Source organism: Manis javanica, chromosome 6 (genome assembly GCF_040802235.1).
Source record: "Manis javanica isolate MJ-LG chromosome 6, MJ_LKY, whole genome shotgun sequence".
NCBI lineage: Eukaryota > Metazoa > Chordata > Mammalia > Pholidota > Manidae > Manis > Manis javanica.
The window spans coordinates 90529398-90553693 of NC_133161.1; the positions used below are offsets into that span (position 1 = coordinate 90529398).

Sequence of the window (24296 nt, forward strand, 5' to 3'; positions counted from 1 at the left end):
TGAATTGAATTTATAGTGTACAGGCACTTTCAAAGACATTTATTTTTTTCTTCAAAAACTCATACTGAAAGAAGGAGGGTGGTCTTACGTTTCATGTTTTGTAAGTTGAGAATTTAAGTCAAATTACCCGATCCCTCCGGTTTTCACAGACGGCAGTGAGGCCAGTGGTAAACCACAGGCCTCCTGACTCCAGCGGCTGCCCTGCCCCAGCCTGGCCCTCATTCCAACGCTATGGACTGTTGGCGGTGTTCTTCCTCCCCTTCCTCCTGATCACCTTCCCTGTTCTTAGGTTTCTGGGAGAGAAAACCCCAGGTGTACCCTCCCCAGATGTACATTGCTTTATGTCCAGCAAAGCTTCTACCCTGAATTGCAATATTCTTCCAGCAAAGCTTCTACCCTGAATTGCAATATTCTTCTGCATTTTGGTAACTGGACTAAAAAAAAAAAAAAATCCAGAGAAATTATGAAGATTACTGCAAGCTTGCCAGAAATTTGTGTTTCATGCATGAAAGTGCATCTGGAGGGATGTGGATAAGAGGGATTGGATTTTTAGTCGCTGTTGTCAAAGCCCAGTGTTTATCTGGACTACCGCAAACCACTTGCCAGGTGCCCGTCTGCCTAACTGCCCAGCCCCAGGCCCCAGTTACTTTTGGGGAATGGAAATCATAGTCATAACCTATCCACCCACTGGTGAAAAATTCATATAGTTTCTAGCAAAAATATGAAGGGGATGTAAAAAGGAACTTGGAGTTCTGAAAATGTCTTCATAGATGTGTGCTTCAGTATGTATGTGAGAAGACATAATGTAGTCTCCCACTAATGTGTGGAACCGTGAGGAATGTGAAGCTGTAAATGTAGTCTGATCACATGTATTGAGCTGGCAACTCAGATATGCCAAGGGGATTTGCGGCAGGGACATGAATTTTTTGAAATTAACATCTACTAGTAGAATTCCAGAGAAAGCAAAATACAAAAAACTCCACAAAATGCCTTTGACTTATATAGTATTGTGTTATAGAAAATTAGGTGTATATTGAGAATTCATCAAATAATTGTATATTTATGTATAAACAGTGTTAGGTTCTAGCCTGTGATAGTTATAAACTGACTGTTGCCAACATGAATGTCCAGTGAGATGTTTGAAAGTAGTGCGGGACAAAGTTGGGAGATTTGGAACAGCTGTTTTCCTCTGAATTGTGATGGTTCAAAAAAATTGCCCCACAAAATCAGAATACACCTTCTGGATGACAATGCTCCTTGTGTTGAAAATCTCTGCATTAACCTCTTCAGAAAGACAGAGACCTAAGGGGGACCCCAAGAGAACCAAGACTTCATAGCATTTCAACCAAAAGCTTATAGCCCAGTGATTTCATTGTCTACAGAGGCTTGGGAGCAGGAGGAGAATTTTCATTCCCAAGGCTAAGATGCACATTCCACCTTCTTGCCTTTGTCAGTCTGCACTCTGTGTTCTGCATTCCTGTGGCTTAAGTTGTTTGCACCCTCTTCACTCTCTGTCCTTGCAGCTTGCTGGCGAGGCTTTCTTTAGACTAGGTTCTGAAGCCGTTTTGTAAAAGGGGGTTGAAAGTGTCCAAGAAGACTGATGGAAGTTGTTTTTCTTTTTTATGTGGCAAATATACGTAATATAAAGTTTGCCCAATGAAAGGTTTATATGTAACTAATTTGTAATTTGTGACCTGAAAATATATGGCCAAGTTATTTTGGTATATAATAAAGAAAGTTTTATCTCTCTTGCTCAATGTGGAGGGTATAATTTGGCTATAAACTATAGTGTTTTAATAATTGGGTTTGTGAAGTATTTCAAAGAATTAATCTTTAGTAACAGTGGAAATCAATCTGGAAGGAAATACCTGTAACTGTGTGATTTCTGTTCTCTATGAGGCAGCATTTTAATGTTAGATGCACCTACGGTCAACTTTTCCAGCTCTGCCATGGGGTGGCTTTGTGATCTAACCAACATCTCTGAGTAAAATGTCCTCATCAGTAATGAGGTGATGGCGACATTTAATAAAATGATTGCAAGGATTAATGTAAAACATCTGATTCAATTTTTTGCTAGTGTTCGTATGCATTCATATTTTTCATGCAGTATAACCATAGTGCTGATAAAAAGTTTGTCTTTTTTTACTTAACCTAATTCCACCTTGTAAACAATTTTTACAATTATTGTTTGAAAAGTATTGAAGTATTAAAATGTACTATCGTAGACTCATGATATTCTACCATTAAAATATACCATTAAAATAGTATGTGATGTCCTTACCATATATAACATGAACCATAAACTTACCTGCTTCTCTCAATAAATAAAGTTTTAAAAAATCTCACCACTTGAGAAACTGTAAGCAAAACCCAGAAGAAACAACAGAGCTGAATTGAGTCTGGGTAGTGGACCCATGGTTGGCTTACCAGCTAAGTGATGTATTCCCAACACACCAGCCTGAAGTTACAGCCTGTAGTATACAGATTTGCATGTCATGGACCTTTGGGTTGCACACAAATTATCAATTCCTCAAATATGAACTCTCAGAATATTAAGGATATACTGTCCTTCAACTAATAATGATTTCAGTATACATGAGCATTTTTAGTTCTGTTTCCTAACTTTTTCATAAAAATTATGCTGCTGGTATTTGTATACATATATTGCTTTTTCCTTGTTTAGTGTTAATTCTTTAGGAAAGATCTCTGAAAGTATAATCACTCTGTTAAAGGACACAAACCTTTTATGACACTTGATGTAATTGCCAAATTGTTACCAAACATAGATTCACGCTGCCCACAGTTAAGTAATTTCAACTGCCAGTTGGGGGGACTAACTTAAAAGGTGAAGTGTTGATTTTAGTTTACATTTCTTTGCTTCTAGTGAATTTATAAATATTAAAACTATAAATTTGTGGTACTTCTTGCATTATTTAGTCATTCATATTTTTCCCCTATCTAACTTATGGGATCACTTAACAATTTAGGCCCTTTTCAGGGTTTTGGATGGGTTAGATTTTTATCTAATCATATTTTTTTGCTTTTTTCTTTTAGCTCCAGTAATAAACCGATTCACAAGGCGTGCATCAGGTAAGCCTGACTGTATTATGGCTTTTGCTTTCTAACGGTGACATTTTTTGGGTGATAGTACTGAACAAGAAGCTATGAAGAAAATAATTGCTATAGAGTAGTAATTTATTTGTCAGTCATTTCCCAGAAAGCACAACCATCTTCTATAATCAAGAACTGGAAAGTAGTTGGAAATCTTCTCTGAGTGGCTAAACTTAAAATCACACTGTACATTGAGGTACTTGTTTAAATGGAGACTGACACCAATTTGTTTTTTTGTGCTCTTGATAAATTATTATCTGCGTGGTTATCTGCTTTATTAAGCACAGTTTAGAAGTGATATAGAAGGTGGGTAAAGGACCCCCTAGAAACAGTGAGGATGAGAGTTTTTACTACGGGACAGGAAAACTGCAGGTATAAGAACTTGTTATCGTGGGGCCATTTAAAATAAGAACAAACTGCTTTACTTTTGTTACTATCTCTGAGGCTATTGCTGTTTTAAACACACCACAGTAACCTAAAGCACATTCACAGTGACAGATCTTAGCCACTGACAAGTACTTAAATTAGGATTGCTATACTGTGTTATCCACTTCCTGTAGGAAGTAGGGTTGAGAGCATTTCTCTCAAAAATGGTTTCAATAAAATACTTTGGGCATCAAAATGGATAAACTATTACTTGGAAAATTCACCTCTGTGGAAAGAATACCTTCTTCTCTGGATAGAGGATAAATAAAATGTTACTGTGTTTGGTTTGAGAAAACTACTCTTTCTTTTAAATTTAACTAGAATTGTTTTGCTGAAACACATTCCAGCAGATAATCTTTGACTCTTATATAATACAAATGAGTAATTTAAAAAATGACCTTATTTCTATCTGTGCTGTGTTTTTAAAGGTGTTTTAAGGTTAAGTTATATTTTTCATTTGTCTCCAGTTACTGGTACAATTTACTCTTATGTAGTAACTAGGTCTGTAGGGAAAAAATAGGAATCAGGAATTTGTGCTACACTGCAGTGGTATTTACTTCACCCCTCTGAGCTTCTTGAAATCTCAAGTAATATTTATTTTAAATATTAAAGACAAAGAGTAGATTATAATGCCTTTTGTGGAATGAGAGGTTATGTTTATGTCAGTAAAGCATCAAACTTCATCCCAAAGTAGAGCTATCAGCATGATCATATTCTAGTGTAGTATATAGTCTGATAGAAACAAATGAGGAACAACAAGAGAAAATCAACAGTGTGCTATCTTGTCTTCATGATATAAAATTCTTTTCACAGAAACATAGTGAAGAGTCTTAAAATAAATTACATCTTTTTTGCCTCTAACTGTTGACACAGGACATTTATTTCTGTGCAAGTCCCATTAGTATTTGTTGCATAATATACTTACCATCAATTGATGAGTCAGGGACTACAGTATGTAGGTTGGTTTTGAAATGCCATTATTTAATTCCCCTGACACCACTAAATATGTGTCCAGTATATCTCAGCTAGACGTGGCTAGAAATGCAGAGAAGATGGAATGCAAAAAAATACACATTAAAGTAAAATGTTGCATTTCTTCCTAGAATGATAGGCATTCAGAAATGTCAGTGAAATCAAAAGGAAACAACTTGATTTAAAGAAAATAAAAAAGATGATACCAAGTTCAGTAGTCATGTTATACATAGCAATATGCCTTAAGAGGAGTAAAAACTGTTACCCTAATAATATAACAGGCAGGAAATCATTATGAGAATGAATCTTGACATTGATTACTGGAAGGAAAAGAATTTATGGAGTGTATGCTAAGCAGTGTACATACATTTTCAGTCAAGCAAGGGAGATAAAGTTATATTTACTACCTTAGATAAAAAGACTGGTGATACAAGATTAAAAAAAAGGAATGGGACCATGTAATCATCTACATGTCTGTAATTTATTACCAAAATTTCTTAGGATGTATTTTCTGATGGAGTTCTATTTCAGAAATACTTTTTCTTTTTCATCAGTAAACCATAAAGCTTTAATATAAGACCTATAATTTAAGGGAAGAAAATAAGGTGAAATCAATTAGAAGTTTGTATAAGAGTTTGTTTCTTATTCATCTGCTTTTAAGTAATAACAATAAATACTGTATGTATATATTATGATAAATATACTCTGTGTAGTGCAAGGTATTCCATCTCTGTTGATTGAATGAGAATTCAAAAAATAATATGTTATATTTCTTATCTTCTGACTAGGTTTCCTAAACCTTTGAGGTTTGGGCTTTTGCTAGTTGTACTGCATCTTTCAAAAATAAATATTTCAATCCGAGTAATTCACATAAAACATTTCTTCCTTTTATGCTTTTTTTCCTTTTGTTATACTTCATGAGGATGAGAGGAATGTTTAAATTTAGAAAGTGTTTAATGAGTATATTATTTAGGATCATTTTTACACTTTCACTGACACCCTTTCTGCTCAACTCTTCTCATGTGTTTTCAGTGCCTACCCATAAACCTGTCAGTTTTTATTTCTTTAAGTAAAAGGAATCAGTTTTGCTCAGTATTTTCAAACAAAAGTCCTAGAATTTTAATCTTTCAGAGTTTCATAAGCTAGTTTTCTACCTGGTACAGGAATCAAAGGTGTACAGTAGAGTATAATTAATCGAAACAAACGTAGATGGGTGTTGCAAGAATAAGGTCTTGCCTTATAGGTTAGATTTGATGAGTTCTACAAAATGTGATTGAAACTGTAAGGTATATTCTGAAATCCAGGTGTCTTTGGTATCTTCCTGAAAGCACCCCTTAATCTTATCATTTGTTTATTTTTATTTTTTATGGAGGCACAATTAACAATAACATTGTGTATGTTTAAGGTGTACAACATTATTGATTTGATACATTGATATGATTACCCCATAGCGTTATTTTTAAAGGCACACGGTAATCTTACTTTTAAACGAGAAACAGTCATTTTGTTCTTTTTTAACCCATTTTTACTCTTAGCAATCACTTCTTAGCAGTACATCTTTTTAAGTTCATGAAAGTCTTACACATAATCTATTTTAGAGTTTTGATGGACTAACATTGGCAATTTGGGCTTTAATTTTTCTTAAAGCTTATAGGCTTTCTGTTTTGGAAGATTATTCTTTTTGGTGGAAAGATGGAAATAAACCATTTATTGTTGTAATTATTATTAAAAATTAATGATAACAGTTGACATAGTAGTTTAATGAATCTTTGAAGAGTAAACTTTGAAGCTAGCAACAATCCTAGTGCTTCATTGTTCACCTGATATTTTATATGAGGAAGACCCCAGACTTGAGTTCAAACTGCCCATTTACTATGTGAATTTGCATGTAAATTACTCTCCTTACTGAGTTTTACTTATTTTCATTTTCTTTCATTTAGAGATAATAGCTATAATCACGCTTGTTGTGATGGAAAATTACATGGTTTTTATAAAGTAGAGTGGCTAGGCTCTCAAAAATGTTCGTGGTCAGCCCTCTACTGAGCATAGTTTAAAACAAAACAAAATAAGAAAACCCTCAGCTCTGTGCCTTATCCTGTCATAAAAAAGCCTTAGAGAGTCATAATACTATTTTATATTCATCCTTTAGTATGGGCATCTCTTTTTATTGTTTGTACATTACAGTTTTTAAAAGATTATAATGGTTTTCCTCTGTGGTTTTGTCTCCGAGTTGAAAAAAAAAAAATGAAGTGTCCGTTGATCTTGAGACAATGCCTTGCAGCATGAGGTGAGACCTCTCTGATTTTTTTTTAACCCCAGGATTTTATATCGAAAAAAGTCAAATCTGTAGAAAAGTTCGAAGAATAGTTCAGTAACCAACACTTTATTTAAATTTCCCAGTTGTTAAAGTCTTGCCACATTTGTGCACTCTTTTTCTTCCTTTCTTACACACGCACATTTTATTTTTTCACCGAGTTTTTTAGGAATCCTAAATACTTCATGTGCATCTCCTAAGAACAAGGACATTCTTCTTCATAATATACAACTCAGGAATTTAACCTTGACACAATGCTGTTTTATAATACACAGTCTAGAGCCTGGTTTCCTCAGTCTTCTTGATATGTGCTTTCTCCCTCTTTTTCTTAAATTTAAGCTCATTCCAGGATTTTATATTGCATTTAGTTGTCAGGACTGTTTTTCCTGTCTTTCATAAATTCAGTCCCTGAAATTTTTGAGATTGCTTTTTTAGTTTGGAAGTTTATCCCAACAGTGAAACAGTTCCCTGTATTGTCTGTTATGAATTCTTAGATGGTATGGGATGTCCACTGTCTGGTCACTGTGCCCCACTGATGTCCATGAAGTTTTTGCAATGACATTTAGTGTTGCTTTCATGGGACTACTGATAAGCATGCCTTGCTCATAATTATTTCTTACAATAGAAGTGAAAATGGAACTCCAAGTTAGGAATTTGCTAATTTTCTTTTCTCATGGTAGATAATTAACCACTCTTCAATTTGTAGCCATAACATGAACGCTGAATTTTATAGTATATTTTTAACAGAGGTAAACTTTTATAATTTCCCTACACTAGCATTCGGAGGAATTCAGAGGTCAAATTGAGTCTTTAAATCTCATATACCCACTGTGTGAAATGACATGCTAAAAACTTGTGAAATAACCCCAAACAGAAAGTGATGATTCCCTAAGAGAGTAGCAATATAGCAGTAGTTTAGCTCTTATCTTGAATCTGATTCAGGGAACATATGCTTCCTTGATTCAGGGAACATATGTATCCTTTTGTTTTGTTTTGAAATATTTTGTAGCCTTGGTGTTCATTGTTTGTACTTTAAAGTATTTGATGAAAACTTTTAATCCTCAAATCACTTTTTTTCAGGGGTCATTCTCAGCAAACTAATTTGCTGGTATGAATATATTTACATTTATATTTTGTTTTTCCAATGAGCCTCATTTTGGAAGCTCATCTCAAGCTTGGTAATCACCAACACTAGATAATGCATACCAGGAAAATACTTCTTTAACCTATTGATTTCACTAATTCATTCAATGAACATTTACTGAGTCCCTGCTGTGCACCAGACTTAGAGCTAGGGATGCAAAAAGAGTAAGATGCAGCCCTTAGGAAGTTCACAGTCTAGCAGTAAGGCTGGCTGTGACTCAGTGCGGCAAATACTGTAATATCCACAGCGGGAAAAGGAGAAAATGTAGTTCCTCCAGGGTGTGGCTCCCAGAAAGAATGCCATTTGAGCAGGTCTTTAAGGCTTATAACATGGGTTTCCGGAAAACCAGGGGAGTATTTGTGCTTTGTCACTACTAGCTAGCTACCTTTATTATAAAGTCCTTTCTCATAGGATGCTGCTCTGCACTTTGCCTCTGCCGTCAAGCACTGTGGCACAGGGTAATCAGTAGTCTGTGGCCATGGGCAGCAGGGCTTAAGGCCAGGAGTTCTTTCTGCCTTTAACTTACTCTTATTTCAGAATGTTAGTGTCTGTCTTCCCAGGGGAGGCAGTATGGGCTCTGGATTCAGACAGACTTGGGTTGGAGTACCAGCTCTGCCACATGCATACCACTTACTCAAGTGTGTGTGTGTGTATATGTGTGTCCTTAGTCATTTTTCTAAGGCTCAGTTTCTCCAGGTATAAGTGGGCTGATACTTACCTATCTCATAAAATTATTGTAGTGAATAAACAGTTGATAATTTGTGAAAAACACTTAACACAATAATCTCTGTAGTGTGGTTTCACAGTATCAGCCTATGTCCAAATGTGTCTCCTGGATAAGCCGGGGCTTCCAAAAGCCTGAACTGGAGTCAGAAGGAGCTTATGGCTGCAAAGCTTGCCGTGGAGCATTCATTAGAAAGAGGACCCAGGGTGAGACTGATAGCAAGAGTCAGACAGTACCACCAAGGCAATAGGATGAAGCGAGATGTTCAGCCCTGGATAAGGGAGGTGGGAAGTGAGGGGGAGGGAGGATACAGGAAAGTTCTCTGAGATGTCAAGCCCTAGAGCTCTTTGTCCAGGCTTCTTCCTTGGAGGGGCAGAAGCATGCCCAGGCCAATGTTAAAACGGATTTCTCCCCTGTGATTTGTTGCAAATAACACCAGGTGAACAGAACAAGTGCTGCTCCCATCCCACCCTCAGCCTCTTCCCTGTCCTTCTTACTCATCCACTGGTGCTTCCTGAGCATGCCTTAGTGTGAGGTGGGAAATGGAGCCCCAAGGAATCTACGGGAAGTGTTGAGTCTCTAGTGCTTTTCTGTTAGGCCCAGGAAAGCTGAAAAACTATCTCAAAGCCAGTGAGTAATGTGATTATCTCTTGACTTAATTACATTTTCTCTAAAGTTCTCTTTGAGTCCTCCAGGGAAGGGAGAGAGGAAGCAGAAGTGACATGATCAGCAGTTCAGGCAGGGCAGGGTGGGGCAAGGTGTCTCTTCCGGCTCCCATGTTGTCCTCAGACTTGCACACCAGCAGATGCAGAGGGACTTAGAAGATGGCACGGAGGCCTCTGTAGCCCACTGAGCCCCTCGTGTGTCCTGGTTACCGCACACCACCAATAAAACAGACACAAGTAGATAGAATGGGCATTTGAACTTATCACAACCCTTCTGTAATTATGATTAGAGTGGAGGTCACTACTGCTGAAAATCTCTGTGTGAAGGTCCAGTGCCTCCTTCCCTCACAACCCCTTCCACTGCAGACCAGTACTTTTGAAAATATGATAGAATTGCCATGGCAGTATCAGATTGCTGTAATAGTTCCTAAACACTCCTGCTCTGTACTTATCTCAGTGTGGACTGCTGTGGTCTAGGTGACATGACCTTGGTGTGGTCTGTATGAGATGGGAAAATTCTCATGAACAGCTTTTACAAAGCAAAGCTACGTATTTATCTAAAAGAGCTAATTATCAAAACAAAACCAAAAAATCTCATTTTGTGCAAATGGACGGCAGTGTGAATGGTGCCCTTGGAGCTGTGGAGTGCAGGTCTGCAGCAGCCCTGCCCCAGGTCCATGGTGCATGATGGCTGCTTGTGCTGACACTTCACAGGCTTCCCTTGGCCAGCCGTGCTGCAACTCGCCCCCAACCTGGTTCCCTGCCCCTTAGCATTATTTCCCTCTTTCTGGAGCCCGTGTGTGTGTAGAGTGTGGACTCACGTTGCAGTTACTGTTACACAGTATTTGACACTGGTTGGTTGGTCACCTGTCTCTCTCCCTCTCCTAAACTTCGAGCGTCATGATGAATGAGAGAAAGGGGCATTTCTGGAGGAAGTCAAAGAAAGAGAAGAATGCGAAATAAGGCAGTGTCAGTAGTAGCTGGGTGGGAAGATTTGGCCAGGCAATGGCATTTAGAATTCCTGAGATAGGACCTGCATGTGTATAGTTAGGGGTGAGACCACCAAAGTGGTGAAGATTATGGGACTCAAGGAAGCAAAAGAAATTTGAGGATGGTGTGGACACTGAGATCTTCTGTGATGGTGGCAGAATTGGAGTGGAAAGAACACTGAGCCATGTGCTCATTAGGAGGGGTGCCCAAATGCCACAGATGTCTGAGGGGCGCCAGCCTTTTCATGTGGGGACTGGGTGGGGTCTGGCATCCAGGGGTGGGATGGGAGCTGAGAGTCCCTGTGGGCAGGGACTGGGGTCCTGTCAGAGAAGAACAGGGTGTCAGCTAAGGTGTAGTAATGTTGGAGATCCTTGAGAAAAGCACTCGAGGATATGGGGAAAGTGTTGGAAAGGAGGGTAGTGGATGGGAGGATTCCACGGTCAGTACGTCCACTGAGCAGATATTGACAGAGTAGCTTCTGACTCCAGGCACTGTGGTGGGCACAGCACAGCGTCAACCAGCACCCCTGCCTGCCTGCGAGGTGCTCACAGTCTAAGCGGGAAGGTCAAAGGAGTGGGAGGTGACCCTGGGGAAAAGATGCTCTGTGGGGGATCCTGAATCTCCTAGATGAGCAGGATAACTGAGCAAAGAGGGCGTAACTGGATTGAGAGTCATTAGGTTATAATTTACTCACTATAAATGCTCATTTGACTAAACTTTCTCTACGGCCAACTCTGTCAGATTCTCAACAAGAGCACTCTTACCTCTGCTATTTAAGTGCACAAGGCAGCATGGCCTGGAAGCCAGGAGCTTGGATGGGAGGCCGTTCTTTCATTTATTAATCAGATATTCAGTGAGGACCTACAGTGTGCTTGACAAACAGTTTGGATCATTGTTGCATCATTTAATAGCCATGTGACCTTGGGCAACTTACTTAAACCATCTTCTGTAATTCTGGGTTGTACTTCATGAAGAGAATGCAGACAGCTTTTTTTTTTTTTAAAGCACAGAGCCTGATACATAGTGCTGAATATTAGGCTCATTTTGTCATATTTCAATCTAATTAAAATGCCATACTATTAATCTCTGTTTTTTCTCTAGTAACGTGTCTCATTTATTTTGAATTGGTTAAAGTACAGAATTCTGTATCTCTTACAGCTAATTCCCTTACCCCAAATTGAAATTGACTTAACATTGTAATACTTGTGGAAGATGGAAGAGATTTCTTTCAAATGTAACATCCTTTAGCTTTTCAGATGAAAAGAAAAACGCAACTCCAGTCTCCCCTAAATTATAAGCTGTATTTGTAGACTGTTATTTTATTAATAAAGTTGATCTGCCTTTTAAAGGGTGTTTTACTTAAGACAATATAATCAAAATGCTAAAAACTTAAAATACAGATTAATGGCATATTGTTTTCAGAATGGTAGAAAAGAGGAGCCTTTCACTTGAAAGACTAAACATCTTAAATAATTATTAGACCTATTTTGAGGAATTATGAGTGTTATTTTTACTGACCACAATCTATAAAAGTGAAACTGCTCTCTGAAGATACTTTAAAACAGAATTCCAAGTTATAGCCCCCATTTATAACAATTTATAACAATAATTTAACACGCTCATTGTATAACATAAAGTAATAGAGTACCAAATGCAAAGTGTTCCTGAAAATGTACATTGTTTTTATGCTGTGAGGTCATTTTTTTATTAAAGTGTCATTGATACACAATCTTTTGAAGGTTTCACATAAACAGCATTGTGGTTTCAACATTCACCCATATTATCAAGTCCCCCCAACCCCCATCTCATTGCAGTCACAGTCCATCAGAGTAGTAAGATGCTATTGAGTCATTATTTGTCTTCTCCATGCTGTACCACCTTCCCTGTGACCTACCTATGTTGTGATTGCAAATTACAGTGCCCCTTAATCCCCTCCTCCCTCCCCACCCACCCTCCCCAACCCCTGCCCTTTGGTAACCATTAGTCACTTCTCAGAGTCTGAGTCTGCTGCTGTTTTGTTCCTTCAGTTTTGCTTCGCTTTTATACTCTGCTGTTAGGTCACTTTCAGAGCTGAATTTCAACAGGCTGCTGAATCTGCAGTAGAAACTGAAAACTTAAATTTACTGTTATCCACTCTTGGGGCTTTCCAAAAATAAACTGCTGCTCTCAGTTTACCTTTTTATTTGGTATTTTCACTTCATTCAGATTTTGTAGCCCTATTAGAGTGTTACTTTACTTTTCTTAAGCACATGAGTATGAAGAGAATGGTTTAGTCTATTTTGAGGACATTTCTTAGATTTAAGAGCTGCTCTTGGAATTAGAATCATGAAAAGGCTTATAATCCAGAATTATATTTTTATTGGTTAAAAATAAACATCTATCACATAGGCAATTAAATTAAAAGTTAAGTGAAATTAAAATTTTTCTTTAGTTTAATCATCCTTTTAGAAGGGATACTTGATTTCAAACTATGTGGTTGGTGGGACTGAAGCCTGTTGGATGGTGGTTGTAGGTGTAAGAGTCATCCTGTGGATCTCATCCTGGACAGAGATCGTGAGACAGATATTGTTACATGTTTTGAAGGCAGCCTGAGAGTCCTGTTACAAGATAAACTGAGGCATATGAAAAAATGCTCATTTGAGGAAAAATCAATTCAAATAGTGCAGCATTCATTCTAGCAGACAGAAAGGAGCTGTGAGGAGCTGTACAAAATGAAATCCTTTTATAGGCAGAAGGGGGTGTGAACAAGGAGTTTGCACTAGGCAGGAAAGCAGGTTGGTCATTGCAAGGGGTGGGGGGTCTACCTGGCAGATTACCTAACTACTGCTAACTGGGTGATTTCTGATTGACTGGTTTAACATTCCATTTTGGGGGAAAACAACTGTAATTCTCGGTTTGGTGATTCCGTTTTTGGGCCTTTTGTCATGTTTTTAACAGTCCCCAATGGTTTTTATAAATTTTTAATTCCTAAAGCTTTTCCCTTCGATTTTGTTTGAGAATAGCTCAGAAGTTTGAATGAGGATCAGTTATTTTGGCTATGAGCCTTAGTAGGCTGTTTTGTGAAAGTAGATGATTATGATTTAAAATGCATGCAGGGTTGGCTGTGTGCCAGGCATCATTTTTCAATTTTGCTTTTTTTCTCTGTGATAACCCTTGAAAATTACTACCGACTTTGGATGTATTTTTCTTATTATCTCCATTTTACAGGTTAAAAACTAAACTGTTTTATTAAATGGGAGTTGTGGGTTAGTAGTACTGTAAAAATCTCGGAAACTTGATAGCCTAGTCAAATCATGCAGTTGTATGTGGAGATTCTGCAGGAAACTAAATTAGATGTCTTCTAGCTAATTTTACCTATTAAAAATTTTCATGTTAGATTTTAACATTATATTAAATATTTTATATACTAAATTCCAGCAAAGGAAAGAGCAGTTGTTTAATTTCTAATGCCACCTTTGTATTCCTACACATATTCTTACAAATGAAGCATTTAAATCATTATTTAATAATACCCAAAGTATTCTTTATATTTTAACCAATTCATCATTCAAATTTCCTGTGCCCAAAAGTACAATGTAATTTACTTTATAATGCCCTTAGAAGCCGGTTGAGTGATTCAGGACCCCCTTCCTCCCACTCCCCTTCTTTTTTTTTTTTAAGCATCAGTAAAGGTTTATCAGAAGAGTGTCACCCTGAACTGGTATCGCCTGTGATATGGTACTACCATTCATTAAAACCTCCTGGCAGAAATAATGCTTTTTTCCAAAGTGCATAAAAAGCAGTTTCTGGTGTGACTCATGCTGTGCCACTGCCCCTTAACATCCCAATTCAGATTGATTTTGATCTAAATTTAAGCATTATTCCCCTATACTTTTAAGCTAGAAATCCGAAAAGTACTATATATTGCCACCCACATGAATGGATGAGTATCTAGAAATGTTGTAAACCACAATACTATTTGTTTATACATGGAATTAACTACATTTCTAGAATGATTAGCTTGCAGCTTAGTCATGTTTATTATTTCTCTTTGTTTCTCCCTGGAGAGGGGAAAAAAACCCTCTTAATATTTGGAAAAATCAGTTTAGTTTATATTGTAATGACTACTATCCATATACTTTTCAGATGTTTGTAAATGAAACAAGATTAATGATACAGGTATATCTGAGGAAGATGCTAAGAACTGAGTAAGTCATGTTTGCTTGGTTTATGGAATTGTATTATTAAATACCATACACCTTAGTGATTATGAATCCTATAAACAATAAAAAGATCTAGCTATATATGTCTGTATAAAGTAGCAACCAGTGATATCAGCCCTTCCAGCAGTCCAAAAGCAGTATGTGAGGTGCTGTAAGTGATTTGGAAGGGGGGTGGGGTGGGATGAAGAGGGCCAGGAGAGGGGGCCATGGATAGAGGGGAGGGGTGAGAGGTGACAGTGTGCTAATTTTCTCCTTATTAATTTGAAATCATTTCTAGTTCTCCCATATCTTCAGCAACAATTAGTCAGGTCTGGCTTTTTTCTTCTTCTTCTTTTGGCCTTTTTAATGATGAGGTCATTTTTCCCACTATGTTGTTGGTTCAGCTATTAAAATTTTTCTATGTGTAATGTACAGTTAATATCTGTGCATAATATAGTGTTTTTCATAGTAATCAGTATGTACATACACCCTTCATATCATTTAAATATTTTTTATTATAAAACCAATACATGCTCATGGTAAAAGAAAAAGTCAAATTGTACAAAAGGGTGTAAAATGAAAACTAGAGGTGCTGGTTTCTCCCCTTGTTCCCAATCCTAGTCCTGGAGATAACTTCAGTTAGTGGTTTCTTAAGCAGTTTCCTGGACATTTTTATGCATGTACACATTAAGTTGAAATTAAAATCCTATACAGCTGTGCACGTTGACATTTTCACTTAATGTATCGTGTACTACTTTTTTCATGTACTTAAATTTACAGGTACCTGATTCTTATTTTAATGCCCAAATGGTATTCCATTGTACAGATGTATTACAGTTTATATAACAAGTGTGTTTAAATTTTAGGTAAATGCATCTAATTGTGTAAGTACATCTATAGGGTATATTTCTATAAGTGGAATTCTTAGTTAAAGGTATAAGTATGTGAAATTTGTACAGGTATTGTTAAATTGCCTTCTAAAATGGTGTACTAATTTATAATTACATTTAACATAGTGCAAAACACTCAATACTACAGAATTCTTAAATGTTTATCAATTTAATAAATCATTTATGCTTTAGTTGACATTTTTATCATTGAGTTTAGCATATTTTTATTATTGACCATTTGCATTTATTTTTCTGTGAACAGCCTGTTCAGCTCTTTTTTTACTGATTTGTTAAGTGTTTGAGTTCTGAAGTCAGATCGCTTTGGGTTCAAATTTGGGTTTTGCTGAGCACTGGGTGTTTGACCTTGAGAGGCCACTTTGAACTTCATTATCTGTAAAATGTGGTGATAAGAGTACCTAACTCTTGGAGTATTGTTAATTGATTGTGATAGTGAATATAAAACACTTACTTCCTAAGTTACAGTAAGAGTATAATATATGTTTGTTAGTAGCATTACTAATACTACTGAAATTTTTTAAAAATTAAGAGTAGAATTTGTGAAATTCCTTCATGGCGTCCATGCAATCATTTGGTGTTTCTGTTGTAACATAATGCCGCTGTGGTGTTTATTTGTAGACTTTCTACTCTTCAACTATTGTTATATTCCTAGAATGAACTGTGCTTAGTCATAGCATTAATTATTAATTGTGTTCATTAAATACAGCTAACCACATATGAATTACCTTAGTACAAATCAAAACACATTTTTTAACAGAATTAAGCTCTGAATTTCAGGTATACTTTAGAGAACATTGTTGAATGTGCTTTCCCATTTTAGGTGAATGATTAGGGATCAGAGCTAGGAATGATCTATTTAAGAACTGTTAGTTGAAGCACCCACTGATCCTAATGAGGCATTTATCATGATTCAGACATAATAGTCAGTATATATAACAAGCAGCCATTGTTCCATCCAAACGGTGGAGCAAGAACAGCACAGGGAAGTGACATTTTGTTTCTGCCTCATGTTTTCATGTCTACTGAGATTATATATACTTCACGGCTTTTAAAATAATCACCGCAGTTTTATAAAACTGCAATTATGCTTTTTCATACAAAGAAGTGTTATATGTTCTAATTTGTGCCTTTTAAGGATGGATGTATGCAGCTCTGAAATAATATGTTACATTGCTTCAGTGACATAAATCCTATTAAGATTAATTTTAGATTGGGAGTCTAGCAGAGAAATGAAATAAATACATAAGGAATATTTATGCAAACCACTTTTCATTGTTTTCCTTCCTAAAACCATTTCATCCTTTAAATACTGACTTCTTTCTTAATTCTCCCTTTTTAACTTCAGAAGGACTAAGGACATTAGAAATGTGATATGCATGGGTAAAGATATTTTATGTTGCAAAAGTAAGAATTTGGATTTTATGCTGAATCCTTTCTTTATACGAACTTGTATGTAATTAGAACCTGGAATTCCAATGAGAAATACTTCGAATAATCATAATAGCTATAATTTTTTGAAGGCTTACTGTAAGTCGGGCAATGGTCTGAGTACTTTATGTGTATTAATTTATTTTATCCTTGAAGTGACTCTATAGAGCAGGCACTATGTTTGTTCTAACATTACAGGTAAGGAAAGTGATACATAGAAGTTAAGCCTTTGCCCAAGGTCAGCATCAAAATAGCAGAGAAAGGATTCAAATTCAGGCATTCTGTCTGCAAACCTGTGCTTGAAATACTCCACTCTACTGACAAAGATGGAACTATCATTCAACAAATATTGTTGAGAGTCTGTAGTGTGCTGGAAATTCTTAGTTGGAGTAGATCTGGGACAGAATAGTGGTTAAGTGAGACACACACGCTCCTGCTGTCATGAGATGTACATTCTTTTGGAAGCAAAATAAAGACATTGAACATCATGTTTTATGAGAATTCTTCATAGGTATAGCAGGTTGTGCTTTGCAAGGTATTTTGTAGTAATGAGGAGTGTCGTTCACCTTTTCTACCTCTCTTGGCTGTCTGCAATATGTCAGCTTTTTATGGAGATCCAGGAGACAGGGCAGTGTGGGGGGAAATTCCTGTGCTTGGGCATCTGAAGACCTGGCTGAGAATCCCAGTGTTCCATCCTGTGCTAGGAACTCTGAGCTTTAGTGCCTTTTATAAACCGATGCTGGACACCCTACTTCCCAAGATGGTGGTTAGGATTACGTGAGCCAAGGACCCTAGCACAGAGCTTGATGTAAAAGCAGCCGATTAGCTATTAGTTTCCTTCCTTCTGTACATTTACCATATTATTGGTTTTCAGTGAAAGATACAGATGCAGGTAGAACTAAATTGATTTCCCAGTAAATGATGTTTAACTTTTTTCTCACTAGAATGCTCTATTTGTTCCAACTCAAAAATTGTTTTTGTTTGAAGGCATCATTTAGGCAAATGTTGGAGAAAGTTAATGCTTGCACATTTTATTATTCATAAAAATATCTTCTTGAAAGATGTGGTGCATATACACAATGGAATATTATTCAGCCATAAGAAGAAAACAAATCCTACCAGTTTTTGCAACAACATGGATGGAGCTAGAGGGTATTATGCTCAGTGAAATAAGCCAGGCAGAGAAAGACAAGTACCAAATGATTTCACTCATATGTGGAGTATAAGAACAAAGCAAAAACTGAAGGAACAAAACAGCAGCAAACTCACAGAACCTAAGAATGGACTAGCAGTTACCAAAGGGAAAGGGGTTGGGGAGGGATAAGGGGATTAAGGGGTATTATGATTAGTGCCCATAATGTAGTGGGGGGCACGGGAGAGCAGTGTAACACAGAGAAGACAAGTAGTGACTCTATAGCATCTTACTATGCTGATGGACAGTGATATGTGGTGGAGACTTGATAAGAGGGAGGAATGTAGTAACCACAATGTTCCTCATGTGAAACCTGAGCATAAGATTGTATATCAATGATGCCTTAATAAAAACAAAATAAAACAAAACACATGAGGTACCACTTCACATTCCCTAGGATAGCTAAACTAAAAAAGATAGGCAATAAATGTTGACATGAATGTGGAGAGACTCAAGCCCTCATACATTGCTAGTGGGATTGTAAAATGGTTCAGCCATTTTAGAAAACAGTTTGAGAGTTTCTCAAAATGTTAAGTATAAAGTTACTGCATGACTCAGAAATTTTACTCCTTCATATATACCCAAGGGAACTGAAAGCATATGAAAAAATATATATACCTTCTTGAAATAATTACAAAAAATATATCATAACATACTGTGTTTTCAAGATTTCCTTGTGTAACTGGTATATTACATTACCATGCTAGAATTTGCTTCTGTTTTGTACCATAAGAATAACATTATATTTGTAATATTTATATATTTTTTATCATATAAATGATACTGCTTACTTTCTAATGCTTATTAATACCCACATTTGTTTGATTAGAAACATTTGTTTCTGATATTCACTAACGTGTAATGGGATAACCAGATTTTTTTGTACTTCAGTAGGCTGGTATAAACTGTACCTGTTAATTAAATTATTAATGCTATACTTAATAACCTTGGGGCCCTTGTACCTAGTCCGTTACTGGATTAATGCTTACTTTTACGGTGGCTTTCTACTACTTTCTATTTCTGTTGTCACCTTACAAGTTATCACATATGTCACTTCTGGAGGAAAGCTAAATGATCTCTCTTCCTTTAGTCTTCTGCTTTTTTTCTAATTCATCTGGCATTCCTTTATCATAATGTCCTGTATTTCACACTTGATAGAGTCTTTACATTTTAAATTGACATTTATCTCAAGGCCTTCAAGAACCTAGACTCAATCACTCTGTGATCCTGTTTTCTAGTACCCCTAACACAAACTTTCTCATCCGTCCATGCTGTGTGACTGCCTATCATATTCTAAACATTCTTTGATTTAAAATGTGTCATGTGATCCTCTCATCACCTTTTTGAATAAGGCTGTATTTATTATGCCCATTTTATAGACAAGGAAACTGAGACGCAGAGAAGATAAATAACTGGTTCAAAGTCTCTCCGCTTGTCTGGAGTGCAGTTGGAGTTTGAACCCTGCAAGTTTCCCTTTGGATGTGCACTCTTCAGCACAGACTTTCTTAGCGGGGGGTTGGGGTGACTAACGCTCTGCTCAGGTGTCATCTGAAATGAGATTCAGTGGGATGACTCAGTTCTTCAGTGAGTGACATGTGACACCTATTTACGTGGGGGAGAATGCCCCTCCCAGGAGGTTGCATTTCAGCCAAGACATAGGTTTGGTGGGGAGCATTCCAAGGGACTTGTACGTGCAAAGGTCGGGAGCTTGCTCTCATTCATAGGCAGGTATGTTTATCTATTCTACTTCATCCTTATGTGTTTTCATGGTTAAGCCAAATATTTCAGTCTGTTTTTAAGGTTCACTCCTCATGTGATTCCTGTATAGTCGGCATTTATCTAACCACAGCAACTCTATGAATTGCTAGTTAATAGCTACATTTTACAGATGAGAAAAACTGAGGTTCGTAATGCTTAGTAATGTACAAGGGTCGCACACTTAATAAGTGGCAGGAAAACGCATGGCAGAGCTGGGATATGCCCCAGTCTGAGTCATGTGCTCTTTCCCCACATTATAAACCAGTCATGCACTACATAACCATAAATAATAATTTATACTCCTGCCTCCACAAATGAACAAATCTCCCCAACCAAGTTCTAAGTTAGTAGAGTGCAGGAACCCTATGTAGTACTTGGATCATTGTAAACATTAAGCACAGCTTTACAAATAAAGAGTCAGTAAACAAGGGTTTTTTCCATGTTTAGCTTCACTAAAATTAGAGGCATTTTGTATGTCAGAAAACAAAATTTTAATAGTTAAAAAATGAGTTGCAGGGTGAAAGTATCATTTTCATTTAAAAAAATGCTGTTTTAAAAGATACCAGCCAGTGGTTCTGAAATCCATGAAACATAAAAACTAAATTGAAGACATAGGCCAACCTTATTTGTTCTGCAAGACAAGATTAATTCAATTTTGCTGACTTTTTATCATTTACATTCCTGACTAATGTCATAGATAAATAATCACAGGTACCCCTGTCAGAACCGTACAATGTCCCTGAGTTATGCGCCACCCACTTCCGTTGTAAGGGTTCCATTGAATAGTGCCTAGAGTTTTAATTTATTTTGCAAATACCACTTCTTTGTCAATGACTGTTCTGTGGTTTTACTCTTTTTTTTTTATTAGGGTGTCATTGATACACAATCTTATGAAGATTTCACATGAGCAACATTGTGGTTACTACATTCACATATATTATCAAGTCCCCCCCACATACCACATTACAGTCACTGTCCATCAGTGTAGTAAGATGCTATAGAGTCAGTATTTCTCTTCTTTGTGTTGTGGTCCCTTCCCTGTGCCCCCCTACATTATATGTGCTGATCATAATACCCCTTAATCCCCTTCTCTCTCCCTCCCCACCCACCCGCTTCCTTTTGGTAACCACTAGTCCCTTCTTCGAGTCTGTGAGTCTGCTGCTGTTTGGCTCCTTCAGTTTTGCTTTGTTGTTATACTCCACAAATGAGTGAAATCATTTGGTACTTGTCTTTCTCTGCCTAGCTTATTTCCCTGAGCATAGTACCCTCCAGCTCCATCCATGCTGTTGCAAATGGTAGGATTTGTTTTCTTCTTATGGCTGAGTAATATCCCATATCTTTATCCATTCATCTACTGATAGACACTCAAGTTGCTTCCATGTCTTGGCTATTATAAATAGTGCTGTGATAAACACAGCAGTGCATGTATATGTCTTTTTGAATCTGTCATCTTGTTTTCTTTGGGTAAATTCCTAGGAGTGGAATTTCTGGGTCAAATGGTATTGGTTTTACTCTTATCTTTGGTAATTGGTTGGGCCTTTATTATCTTTTTTTCCTTGTTGGCCTGATCTTTTTGAGTCAATGTTCCCTTTACTTTCTGACACCTCCTTGGTTGTGATTGACCAAAAAGCACATTGAATTCAATCAAGTGAAATGGAGAGTTTATTGAAATAGTGGTAGGGTGGGGTTCTCACAAAATCCTCAAGCTTTAGTGGCAGGGATGCAGCTGGGCCTCAGGAGCGACTAGAACCTGTACTTTGAACACTGTTGGTGATCTCTCCATCTCTTGCCTCTGATTCTCTTTCTTGCTATAAGGCTGCTTTCTCCATATGGTGTGGATATGACCACATAGCTCCACACTTTATAGCAACAGCCACCAGAAGGAGACTGACTTGAGCTTTCCTCTAATTCAAGCCCCCAAAAATCTCAGGAAAGTGTTTAATTAATTAGCCCAGCCATCCTGGATTGACCTGCAGGTTATCTCATTTGCCCATCTGGGGCTGCTATGACACAGGACTCAGAAACCCCGATGTCATCAGGTACTAATTTTAGTTGGCCCGCTCTGGATTATTAGAAACATGTCTGCCAGCTGATTATTAGGTCTGACTGGCTGCCCCGAAGAAACCTCTGTCTTTCCTGGTCGTAGGCTGTGTCTTGGCTGGCCCACTGAGCTTCTTTCCAGCCTAAGGGACATCAGCAGGGTACTAGGCCATTTGCAAGTTAGAGGGCTTGCAGACAAGCCCTGAGCTCTGTGTTTGAGGGAAACTAAGTCACTTGTTTCACCACCTGCGTGTGTGTCCGCAGGTGACCCATTTGGATGTGAGAAACATCATTTTATGCTAATAATACTTTACACATAGAATGACAATAAATAACAATACCAGACAAATGTTGCTTCTCTTAGGAAAAATGAAACTATTATCATGCATACAATTCATCTAGCTACTATAGGAAAAAGCCCCAAAGAAGAAAGAATACATCAAAGAGATAAAGTGGGAGGTAAAGGTCACTGTAACTTTTTTCTTATTGTTTTTGGATGTTATTTTCTTTAGAACATTAAGAGCAACCCCAACCACCTGGTTCTCTCATATTATGCAAAATTTTTACATTTTTAAAGCAAATTGGATTTTTTCCCTAGACTTGCAAGGATTTTTAATTTGGGAGAGGACAGCTTTTTTGTGCAAAAATGTGTACTTTGGGAATGTTTATACTCTGATAATGATGGAAGAGATGGCTATATATCTGGCTGGTCACTTCAGTTAAATTAAACAGCATTTATAATTAACTCACTATTTGCAAGACACTGTTCTATGTATATCGAGAGATTGCTGAAGACGAGTAAGATTTTGCTTGTGCCTAAGCCCTGGCAGAGCTGACGACCGTGTACCCATGACTCTCTTACCAGACAGTTGTTGGACAGCATAGCAGAGTTGGGTCATGTTGAATGCCACCCACGGTGATGCCAATGTACACATTCTACAGAGAGCATGAGCGTGAAGGATTGGATAGACGTTCCATGCAGTGAGTTTGTGCCCTCAGTGATGAAAGGGAGATGCGAATCTACCCTTACTGCTGACTTGCTCAGTTTTTGCATGCCTCTCAGAGTATGAACATTTCTAGGGTTTGGAGGTATCTATTTTTCATACAACTTGCTTCTAAATGTAAGCCAGCAGCAACTTCTAGTGACCAACAGAAGAAAAAGTAGTCCATTTTAATGCTGGAGAGAAAACCCATTGGTGTGGACCTACTGTGGGACCATATGACTGTCTTCAGTGACACTTCCTATTGGATTTTCAAGAATAACATTGATCATTGGAAATTTTTGCCTCATATATTGATTTAGAATTTAAGCCCCACATAACATGTGATTTCACTAAAATAAAGGACAAAAATAAGGTTCGTACTGTGTTCCTACATATAGTTTTTAATCCTAACGTGTGCTTGGGTAAAGTGTCAGGGAGAATGTGGCATTTGTGCAGAGTTTTGAGGGAAGAGTGAGTAAGATTTTGACAGGAAAATGGCAGTGGGTGAAAGGGATAAATTTCCAGTTGAGTAAATCATGAATAATATTGTGCTTGTGCTGAGGTAATACTGAATTGTCTAATAAGGTTAGAAATTTATAGTTATTACTATAGGAGAAAAGACTCAAAAAATAGGTTTGAATCAGATCATGGAGGACCCTTGAAAGTCTTGGTAAGAGTTTGGACTTTATTTTATATGTTGCCGGGAGCTTTAAACATTTTTAGTCAGGGATGTATTATGCCCAGGAATGTTTTCAAAATAGGTCCATGTTATCTTCCCCACTTCTTCCGTCTTGATTATTACCCAGGAAAAAACAGAAGAGGTGATCTCTTTGTGGGAGTATCGACATATAGTGATCAGACTGCCTTATTACTAAGGTGTGTGAACTAGGAGGAACTGGGGGTGGGTGGGTGGGTAGGGAGCTACTACCAGCCCATTGTGCTCTTACTGACATATGTATTACATATGTTGTAAACCCAACAGTTTGCTGTTACAGTTAATGCTTTACACAGTTTTGCCTTTTAAAGATAAGAGCAAAAGTGTGTGTTTATACAGTCTTTTATATTTCTCACATATTTACCTTTAATGGTGCTCTTCCTTTTTTCTTGCTGGTTTGAGTTAGCATCTGGTGCCATTTCCTTTCAGCCTGAAGGACTTCTTTTAGTATTTCTCATAGGGCACCTCTGCTAGCAACACATTTTGCTCAGTCTTTTTTCATTTGAGAATGATTTCAGTTCACTTTCGCTTTAAAGGATAGTTTTGCTTAATATAGAATTCTTGTGAGACAAAGTTTTTCTTTTGGTAATTTGAATATGCTATCAGTGCCTTCTGATCTCCATTGTTTCTGATGAGAAGTTAATCATTAAATGTTTTATTGTTCCCTTGTGTGTGGTAAATCTTTTTTTTTTTCTGTTTTCAAGACTTTCATTTTTGACTCGAACAGTTTATTAAAATGTGCCTT

General features: G+C 37.2%; 1 protein-coding gene across 2 annotated transcripts in view; it reads left to right on the plus strand.

Moving 5' to 3' along the window:
• Positions 1 to 24296, plus strand: part of PRKAR2B (protein kinase cAMP-dependent type II regulatory subunit beta) — a 115504-nt gene that overhangs the window by 30924 nt on the left and 60284 nt on the right. For both annotated transcript variants that reach the window (XM_073239031.1, XM_037010878.2), the window contains exon 2: positions 3055 to 3090. In XM_073239031.1, coding sequence (XP_073095132.1) covers positions 3055 to 3090 — 36 coding nt within the window. The remainder of the gene's footprint in view (positions 1 to 3054; positions 3091 to 24296) is intronic.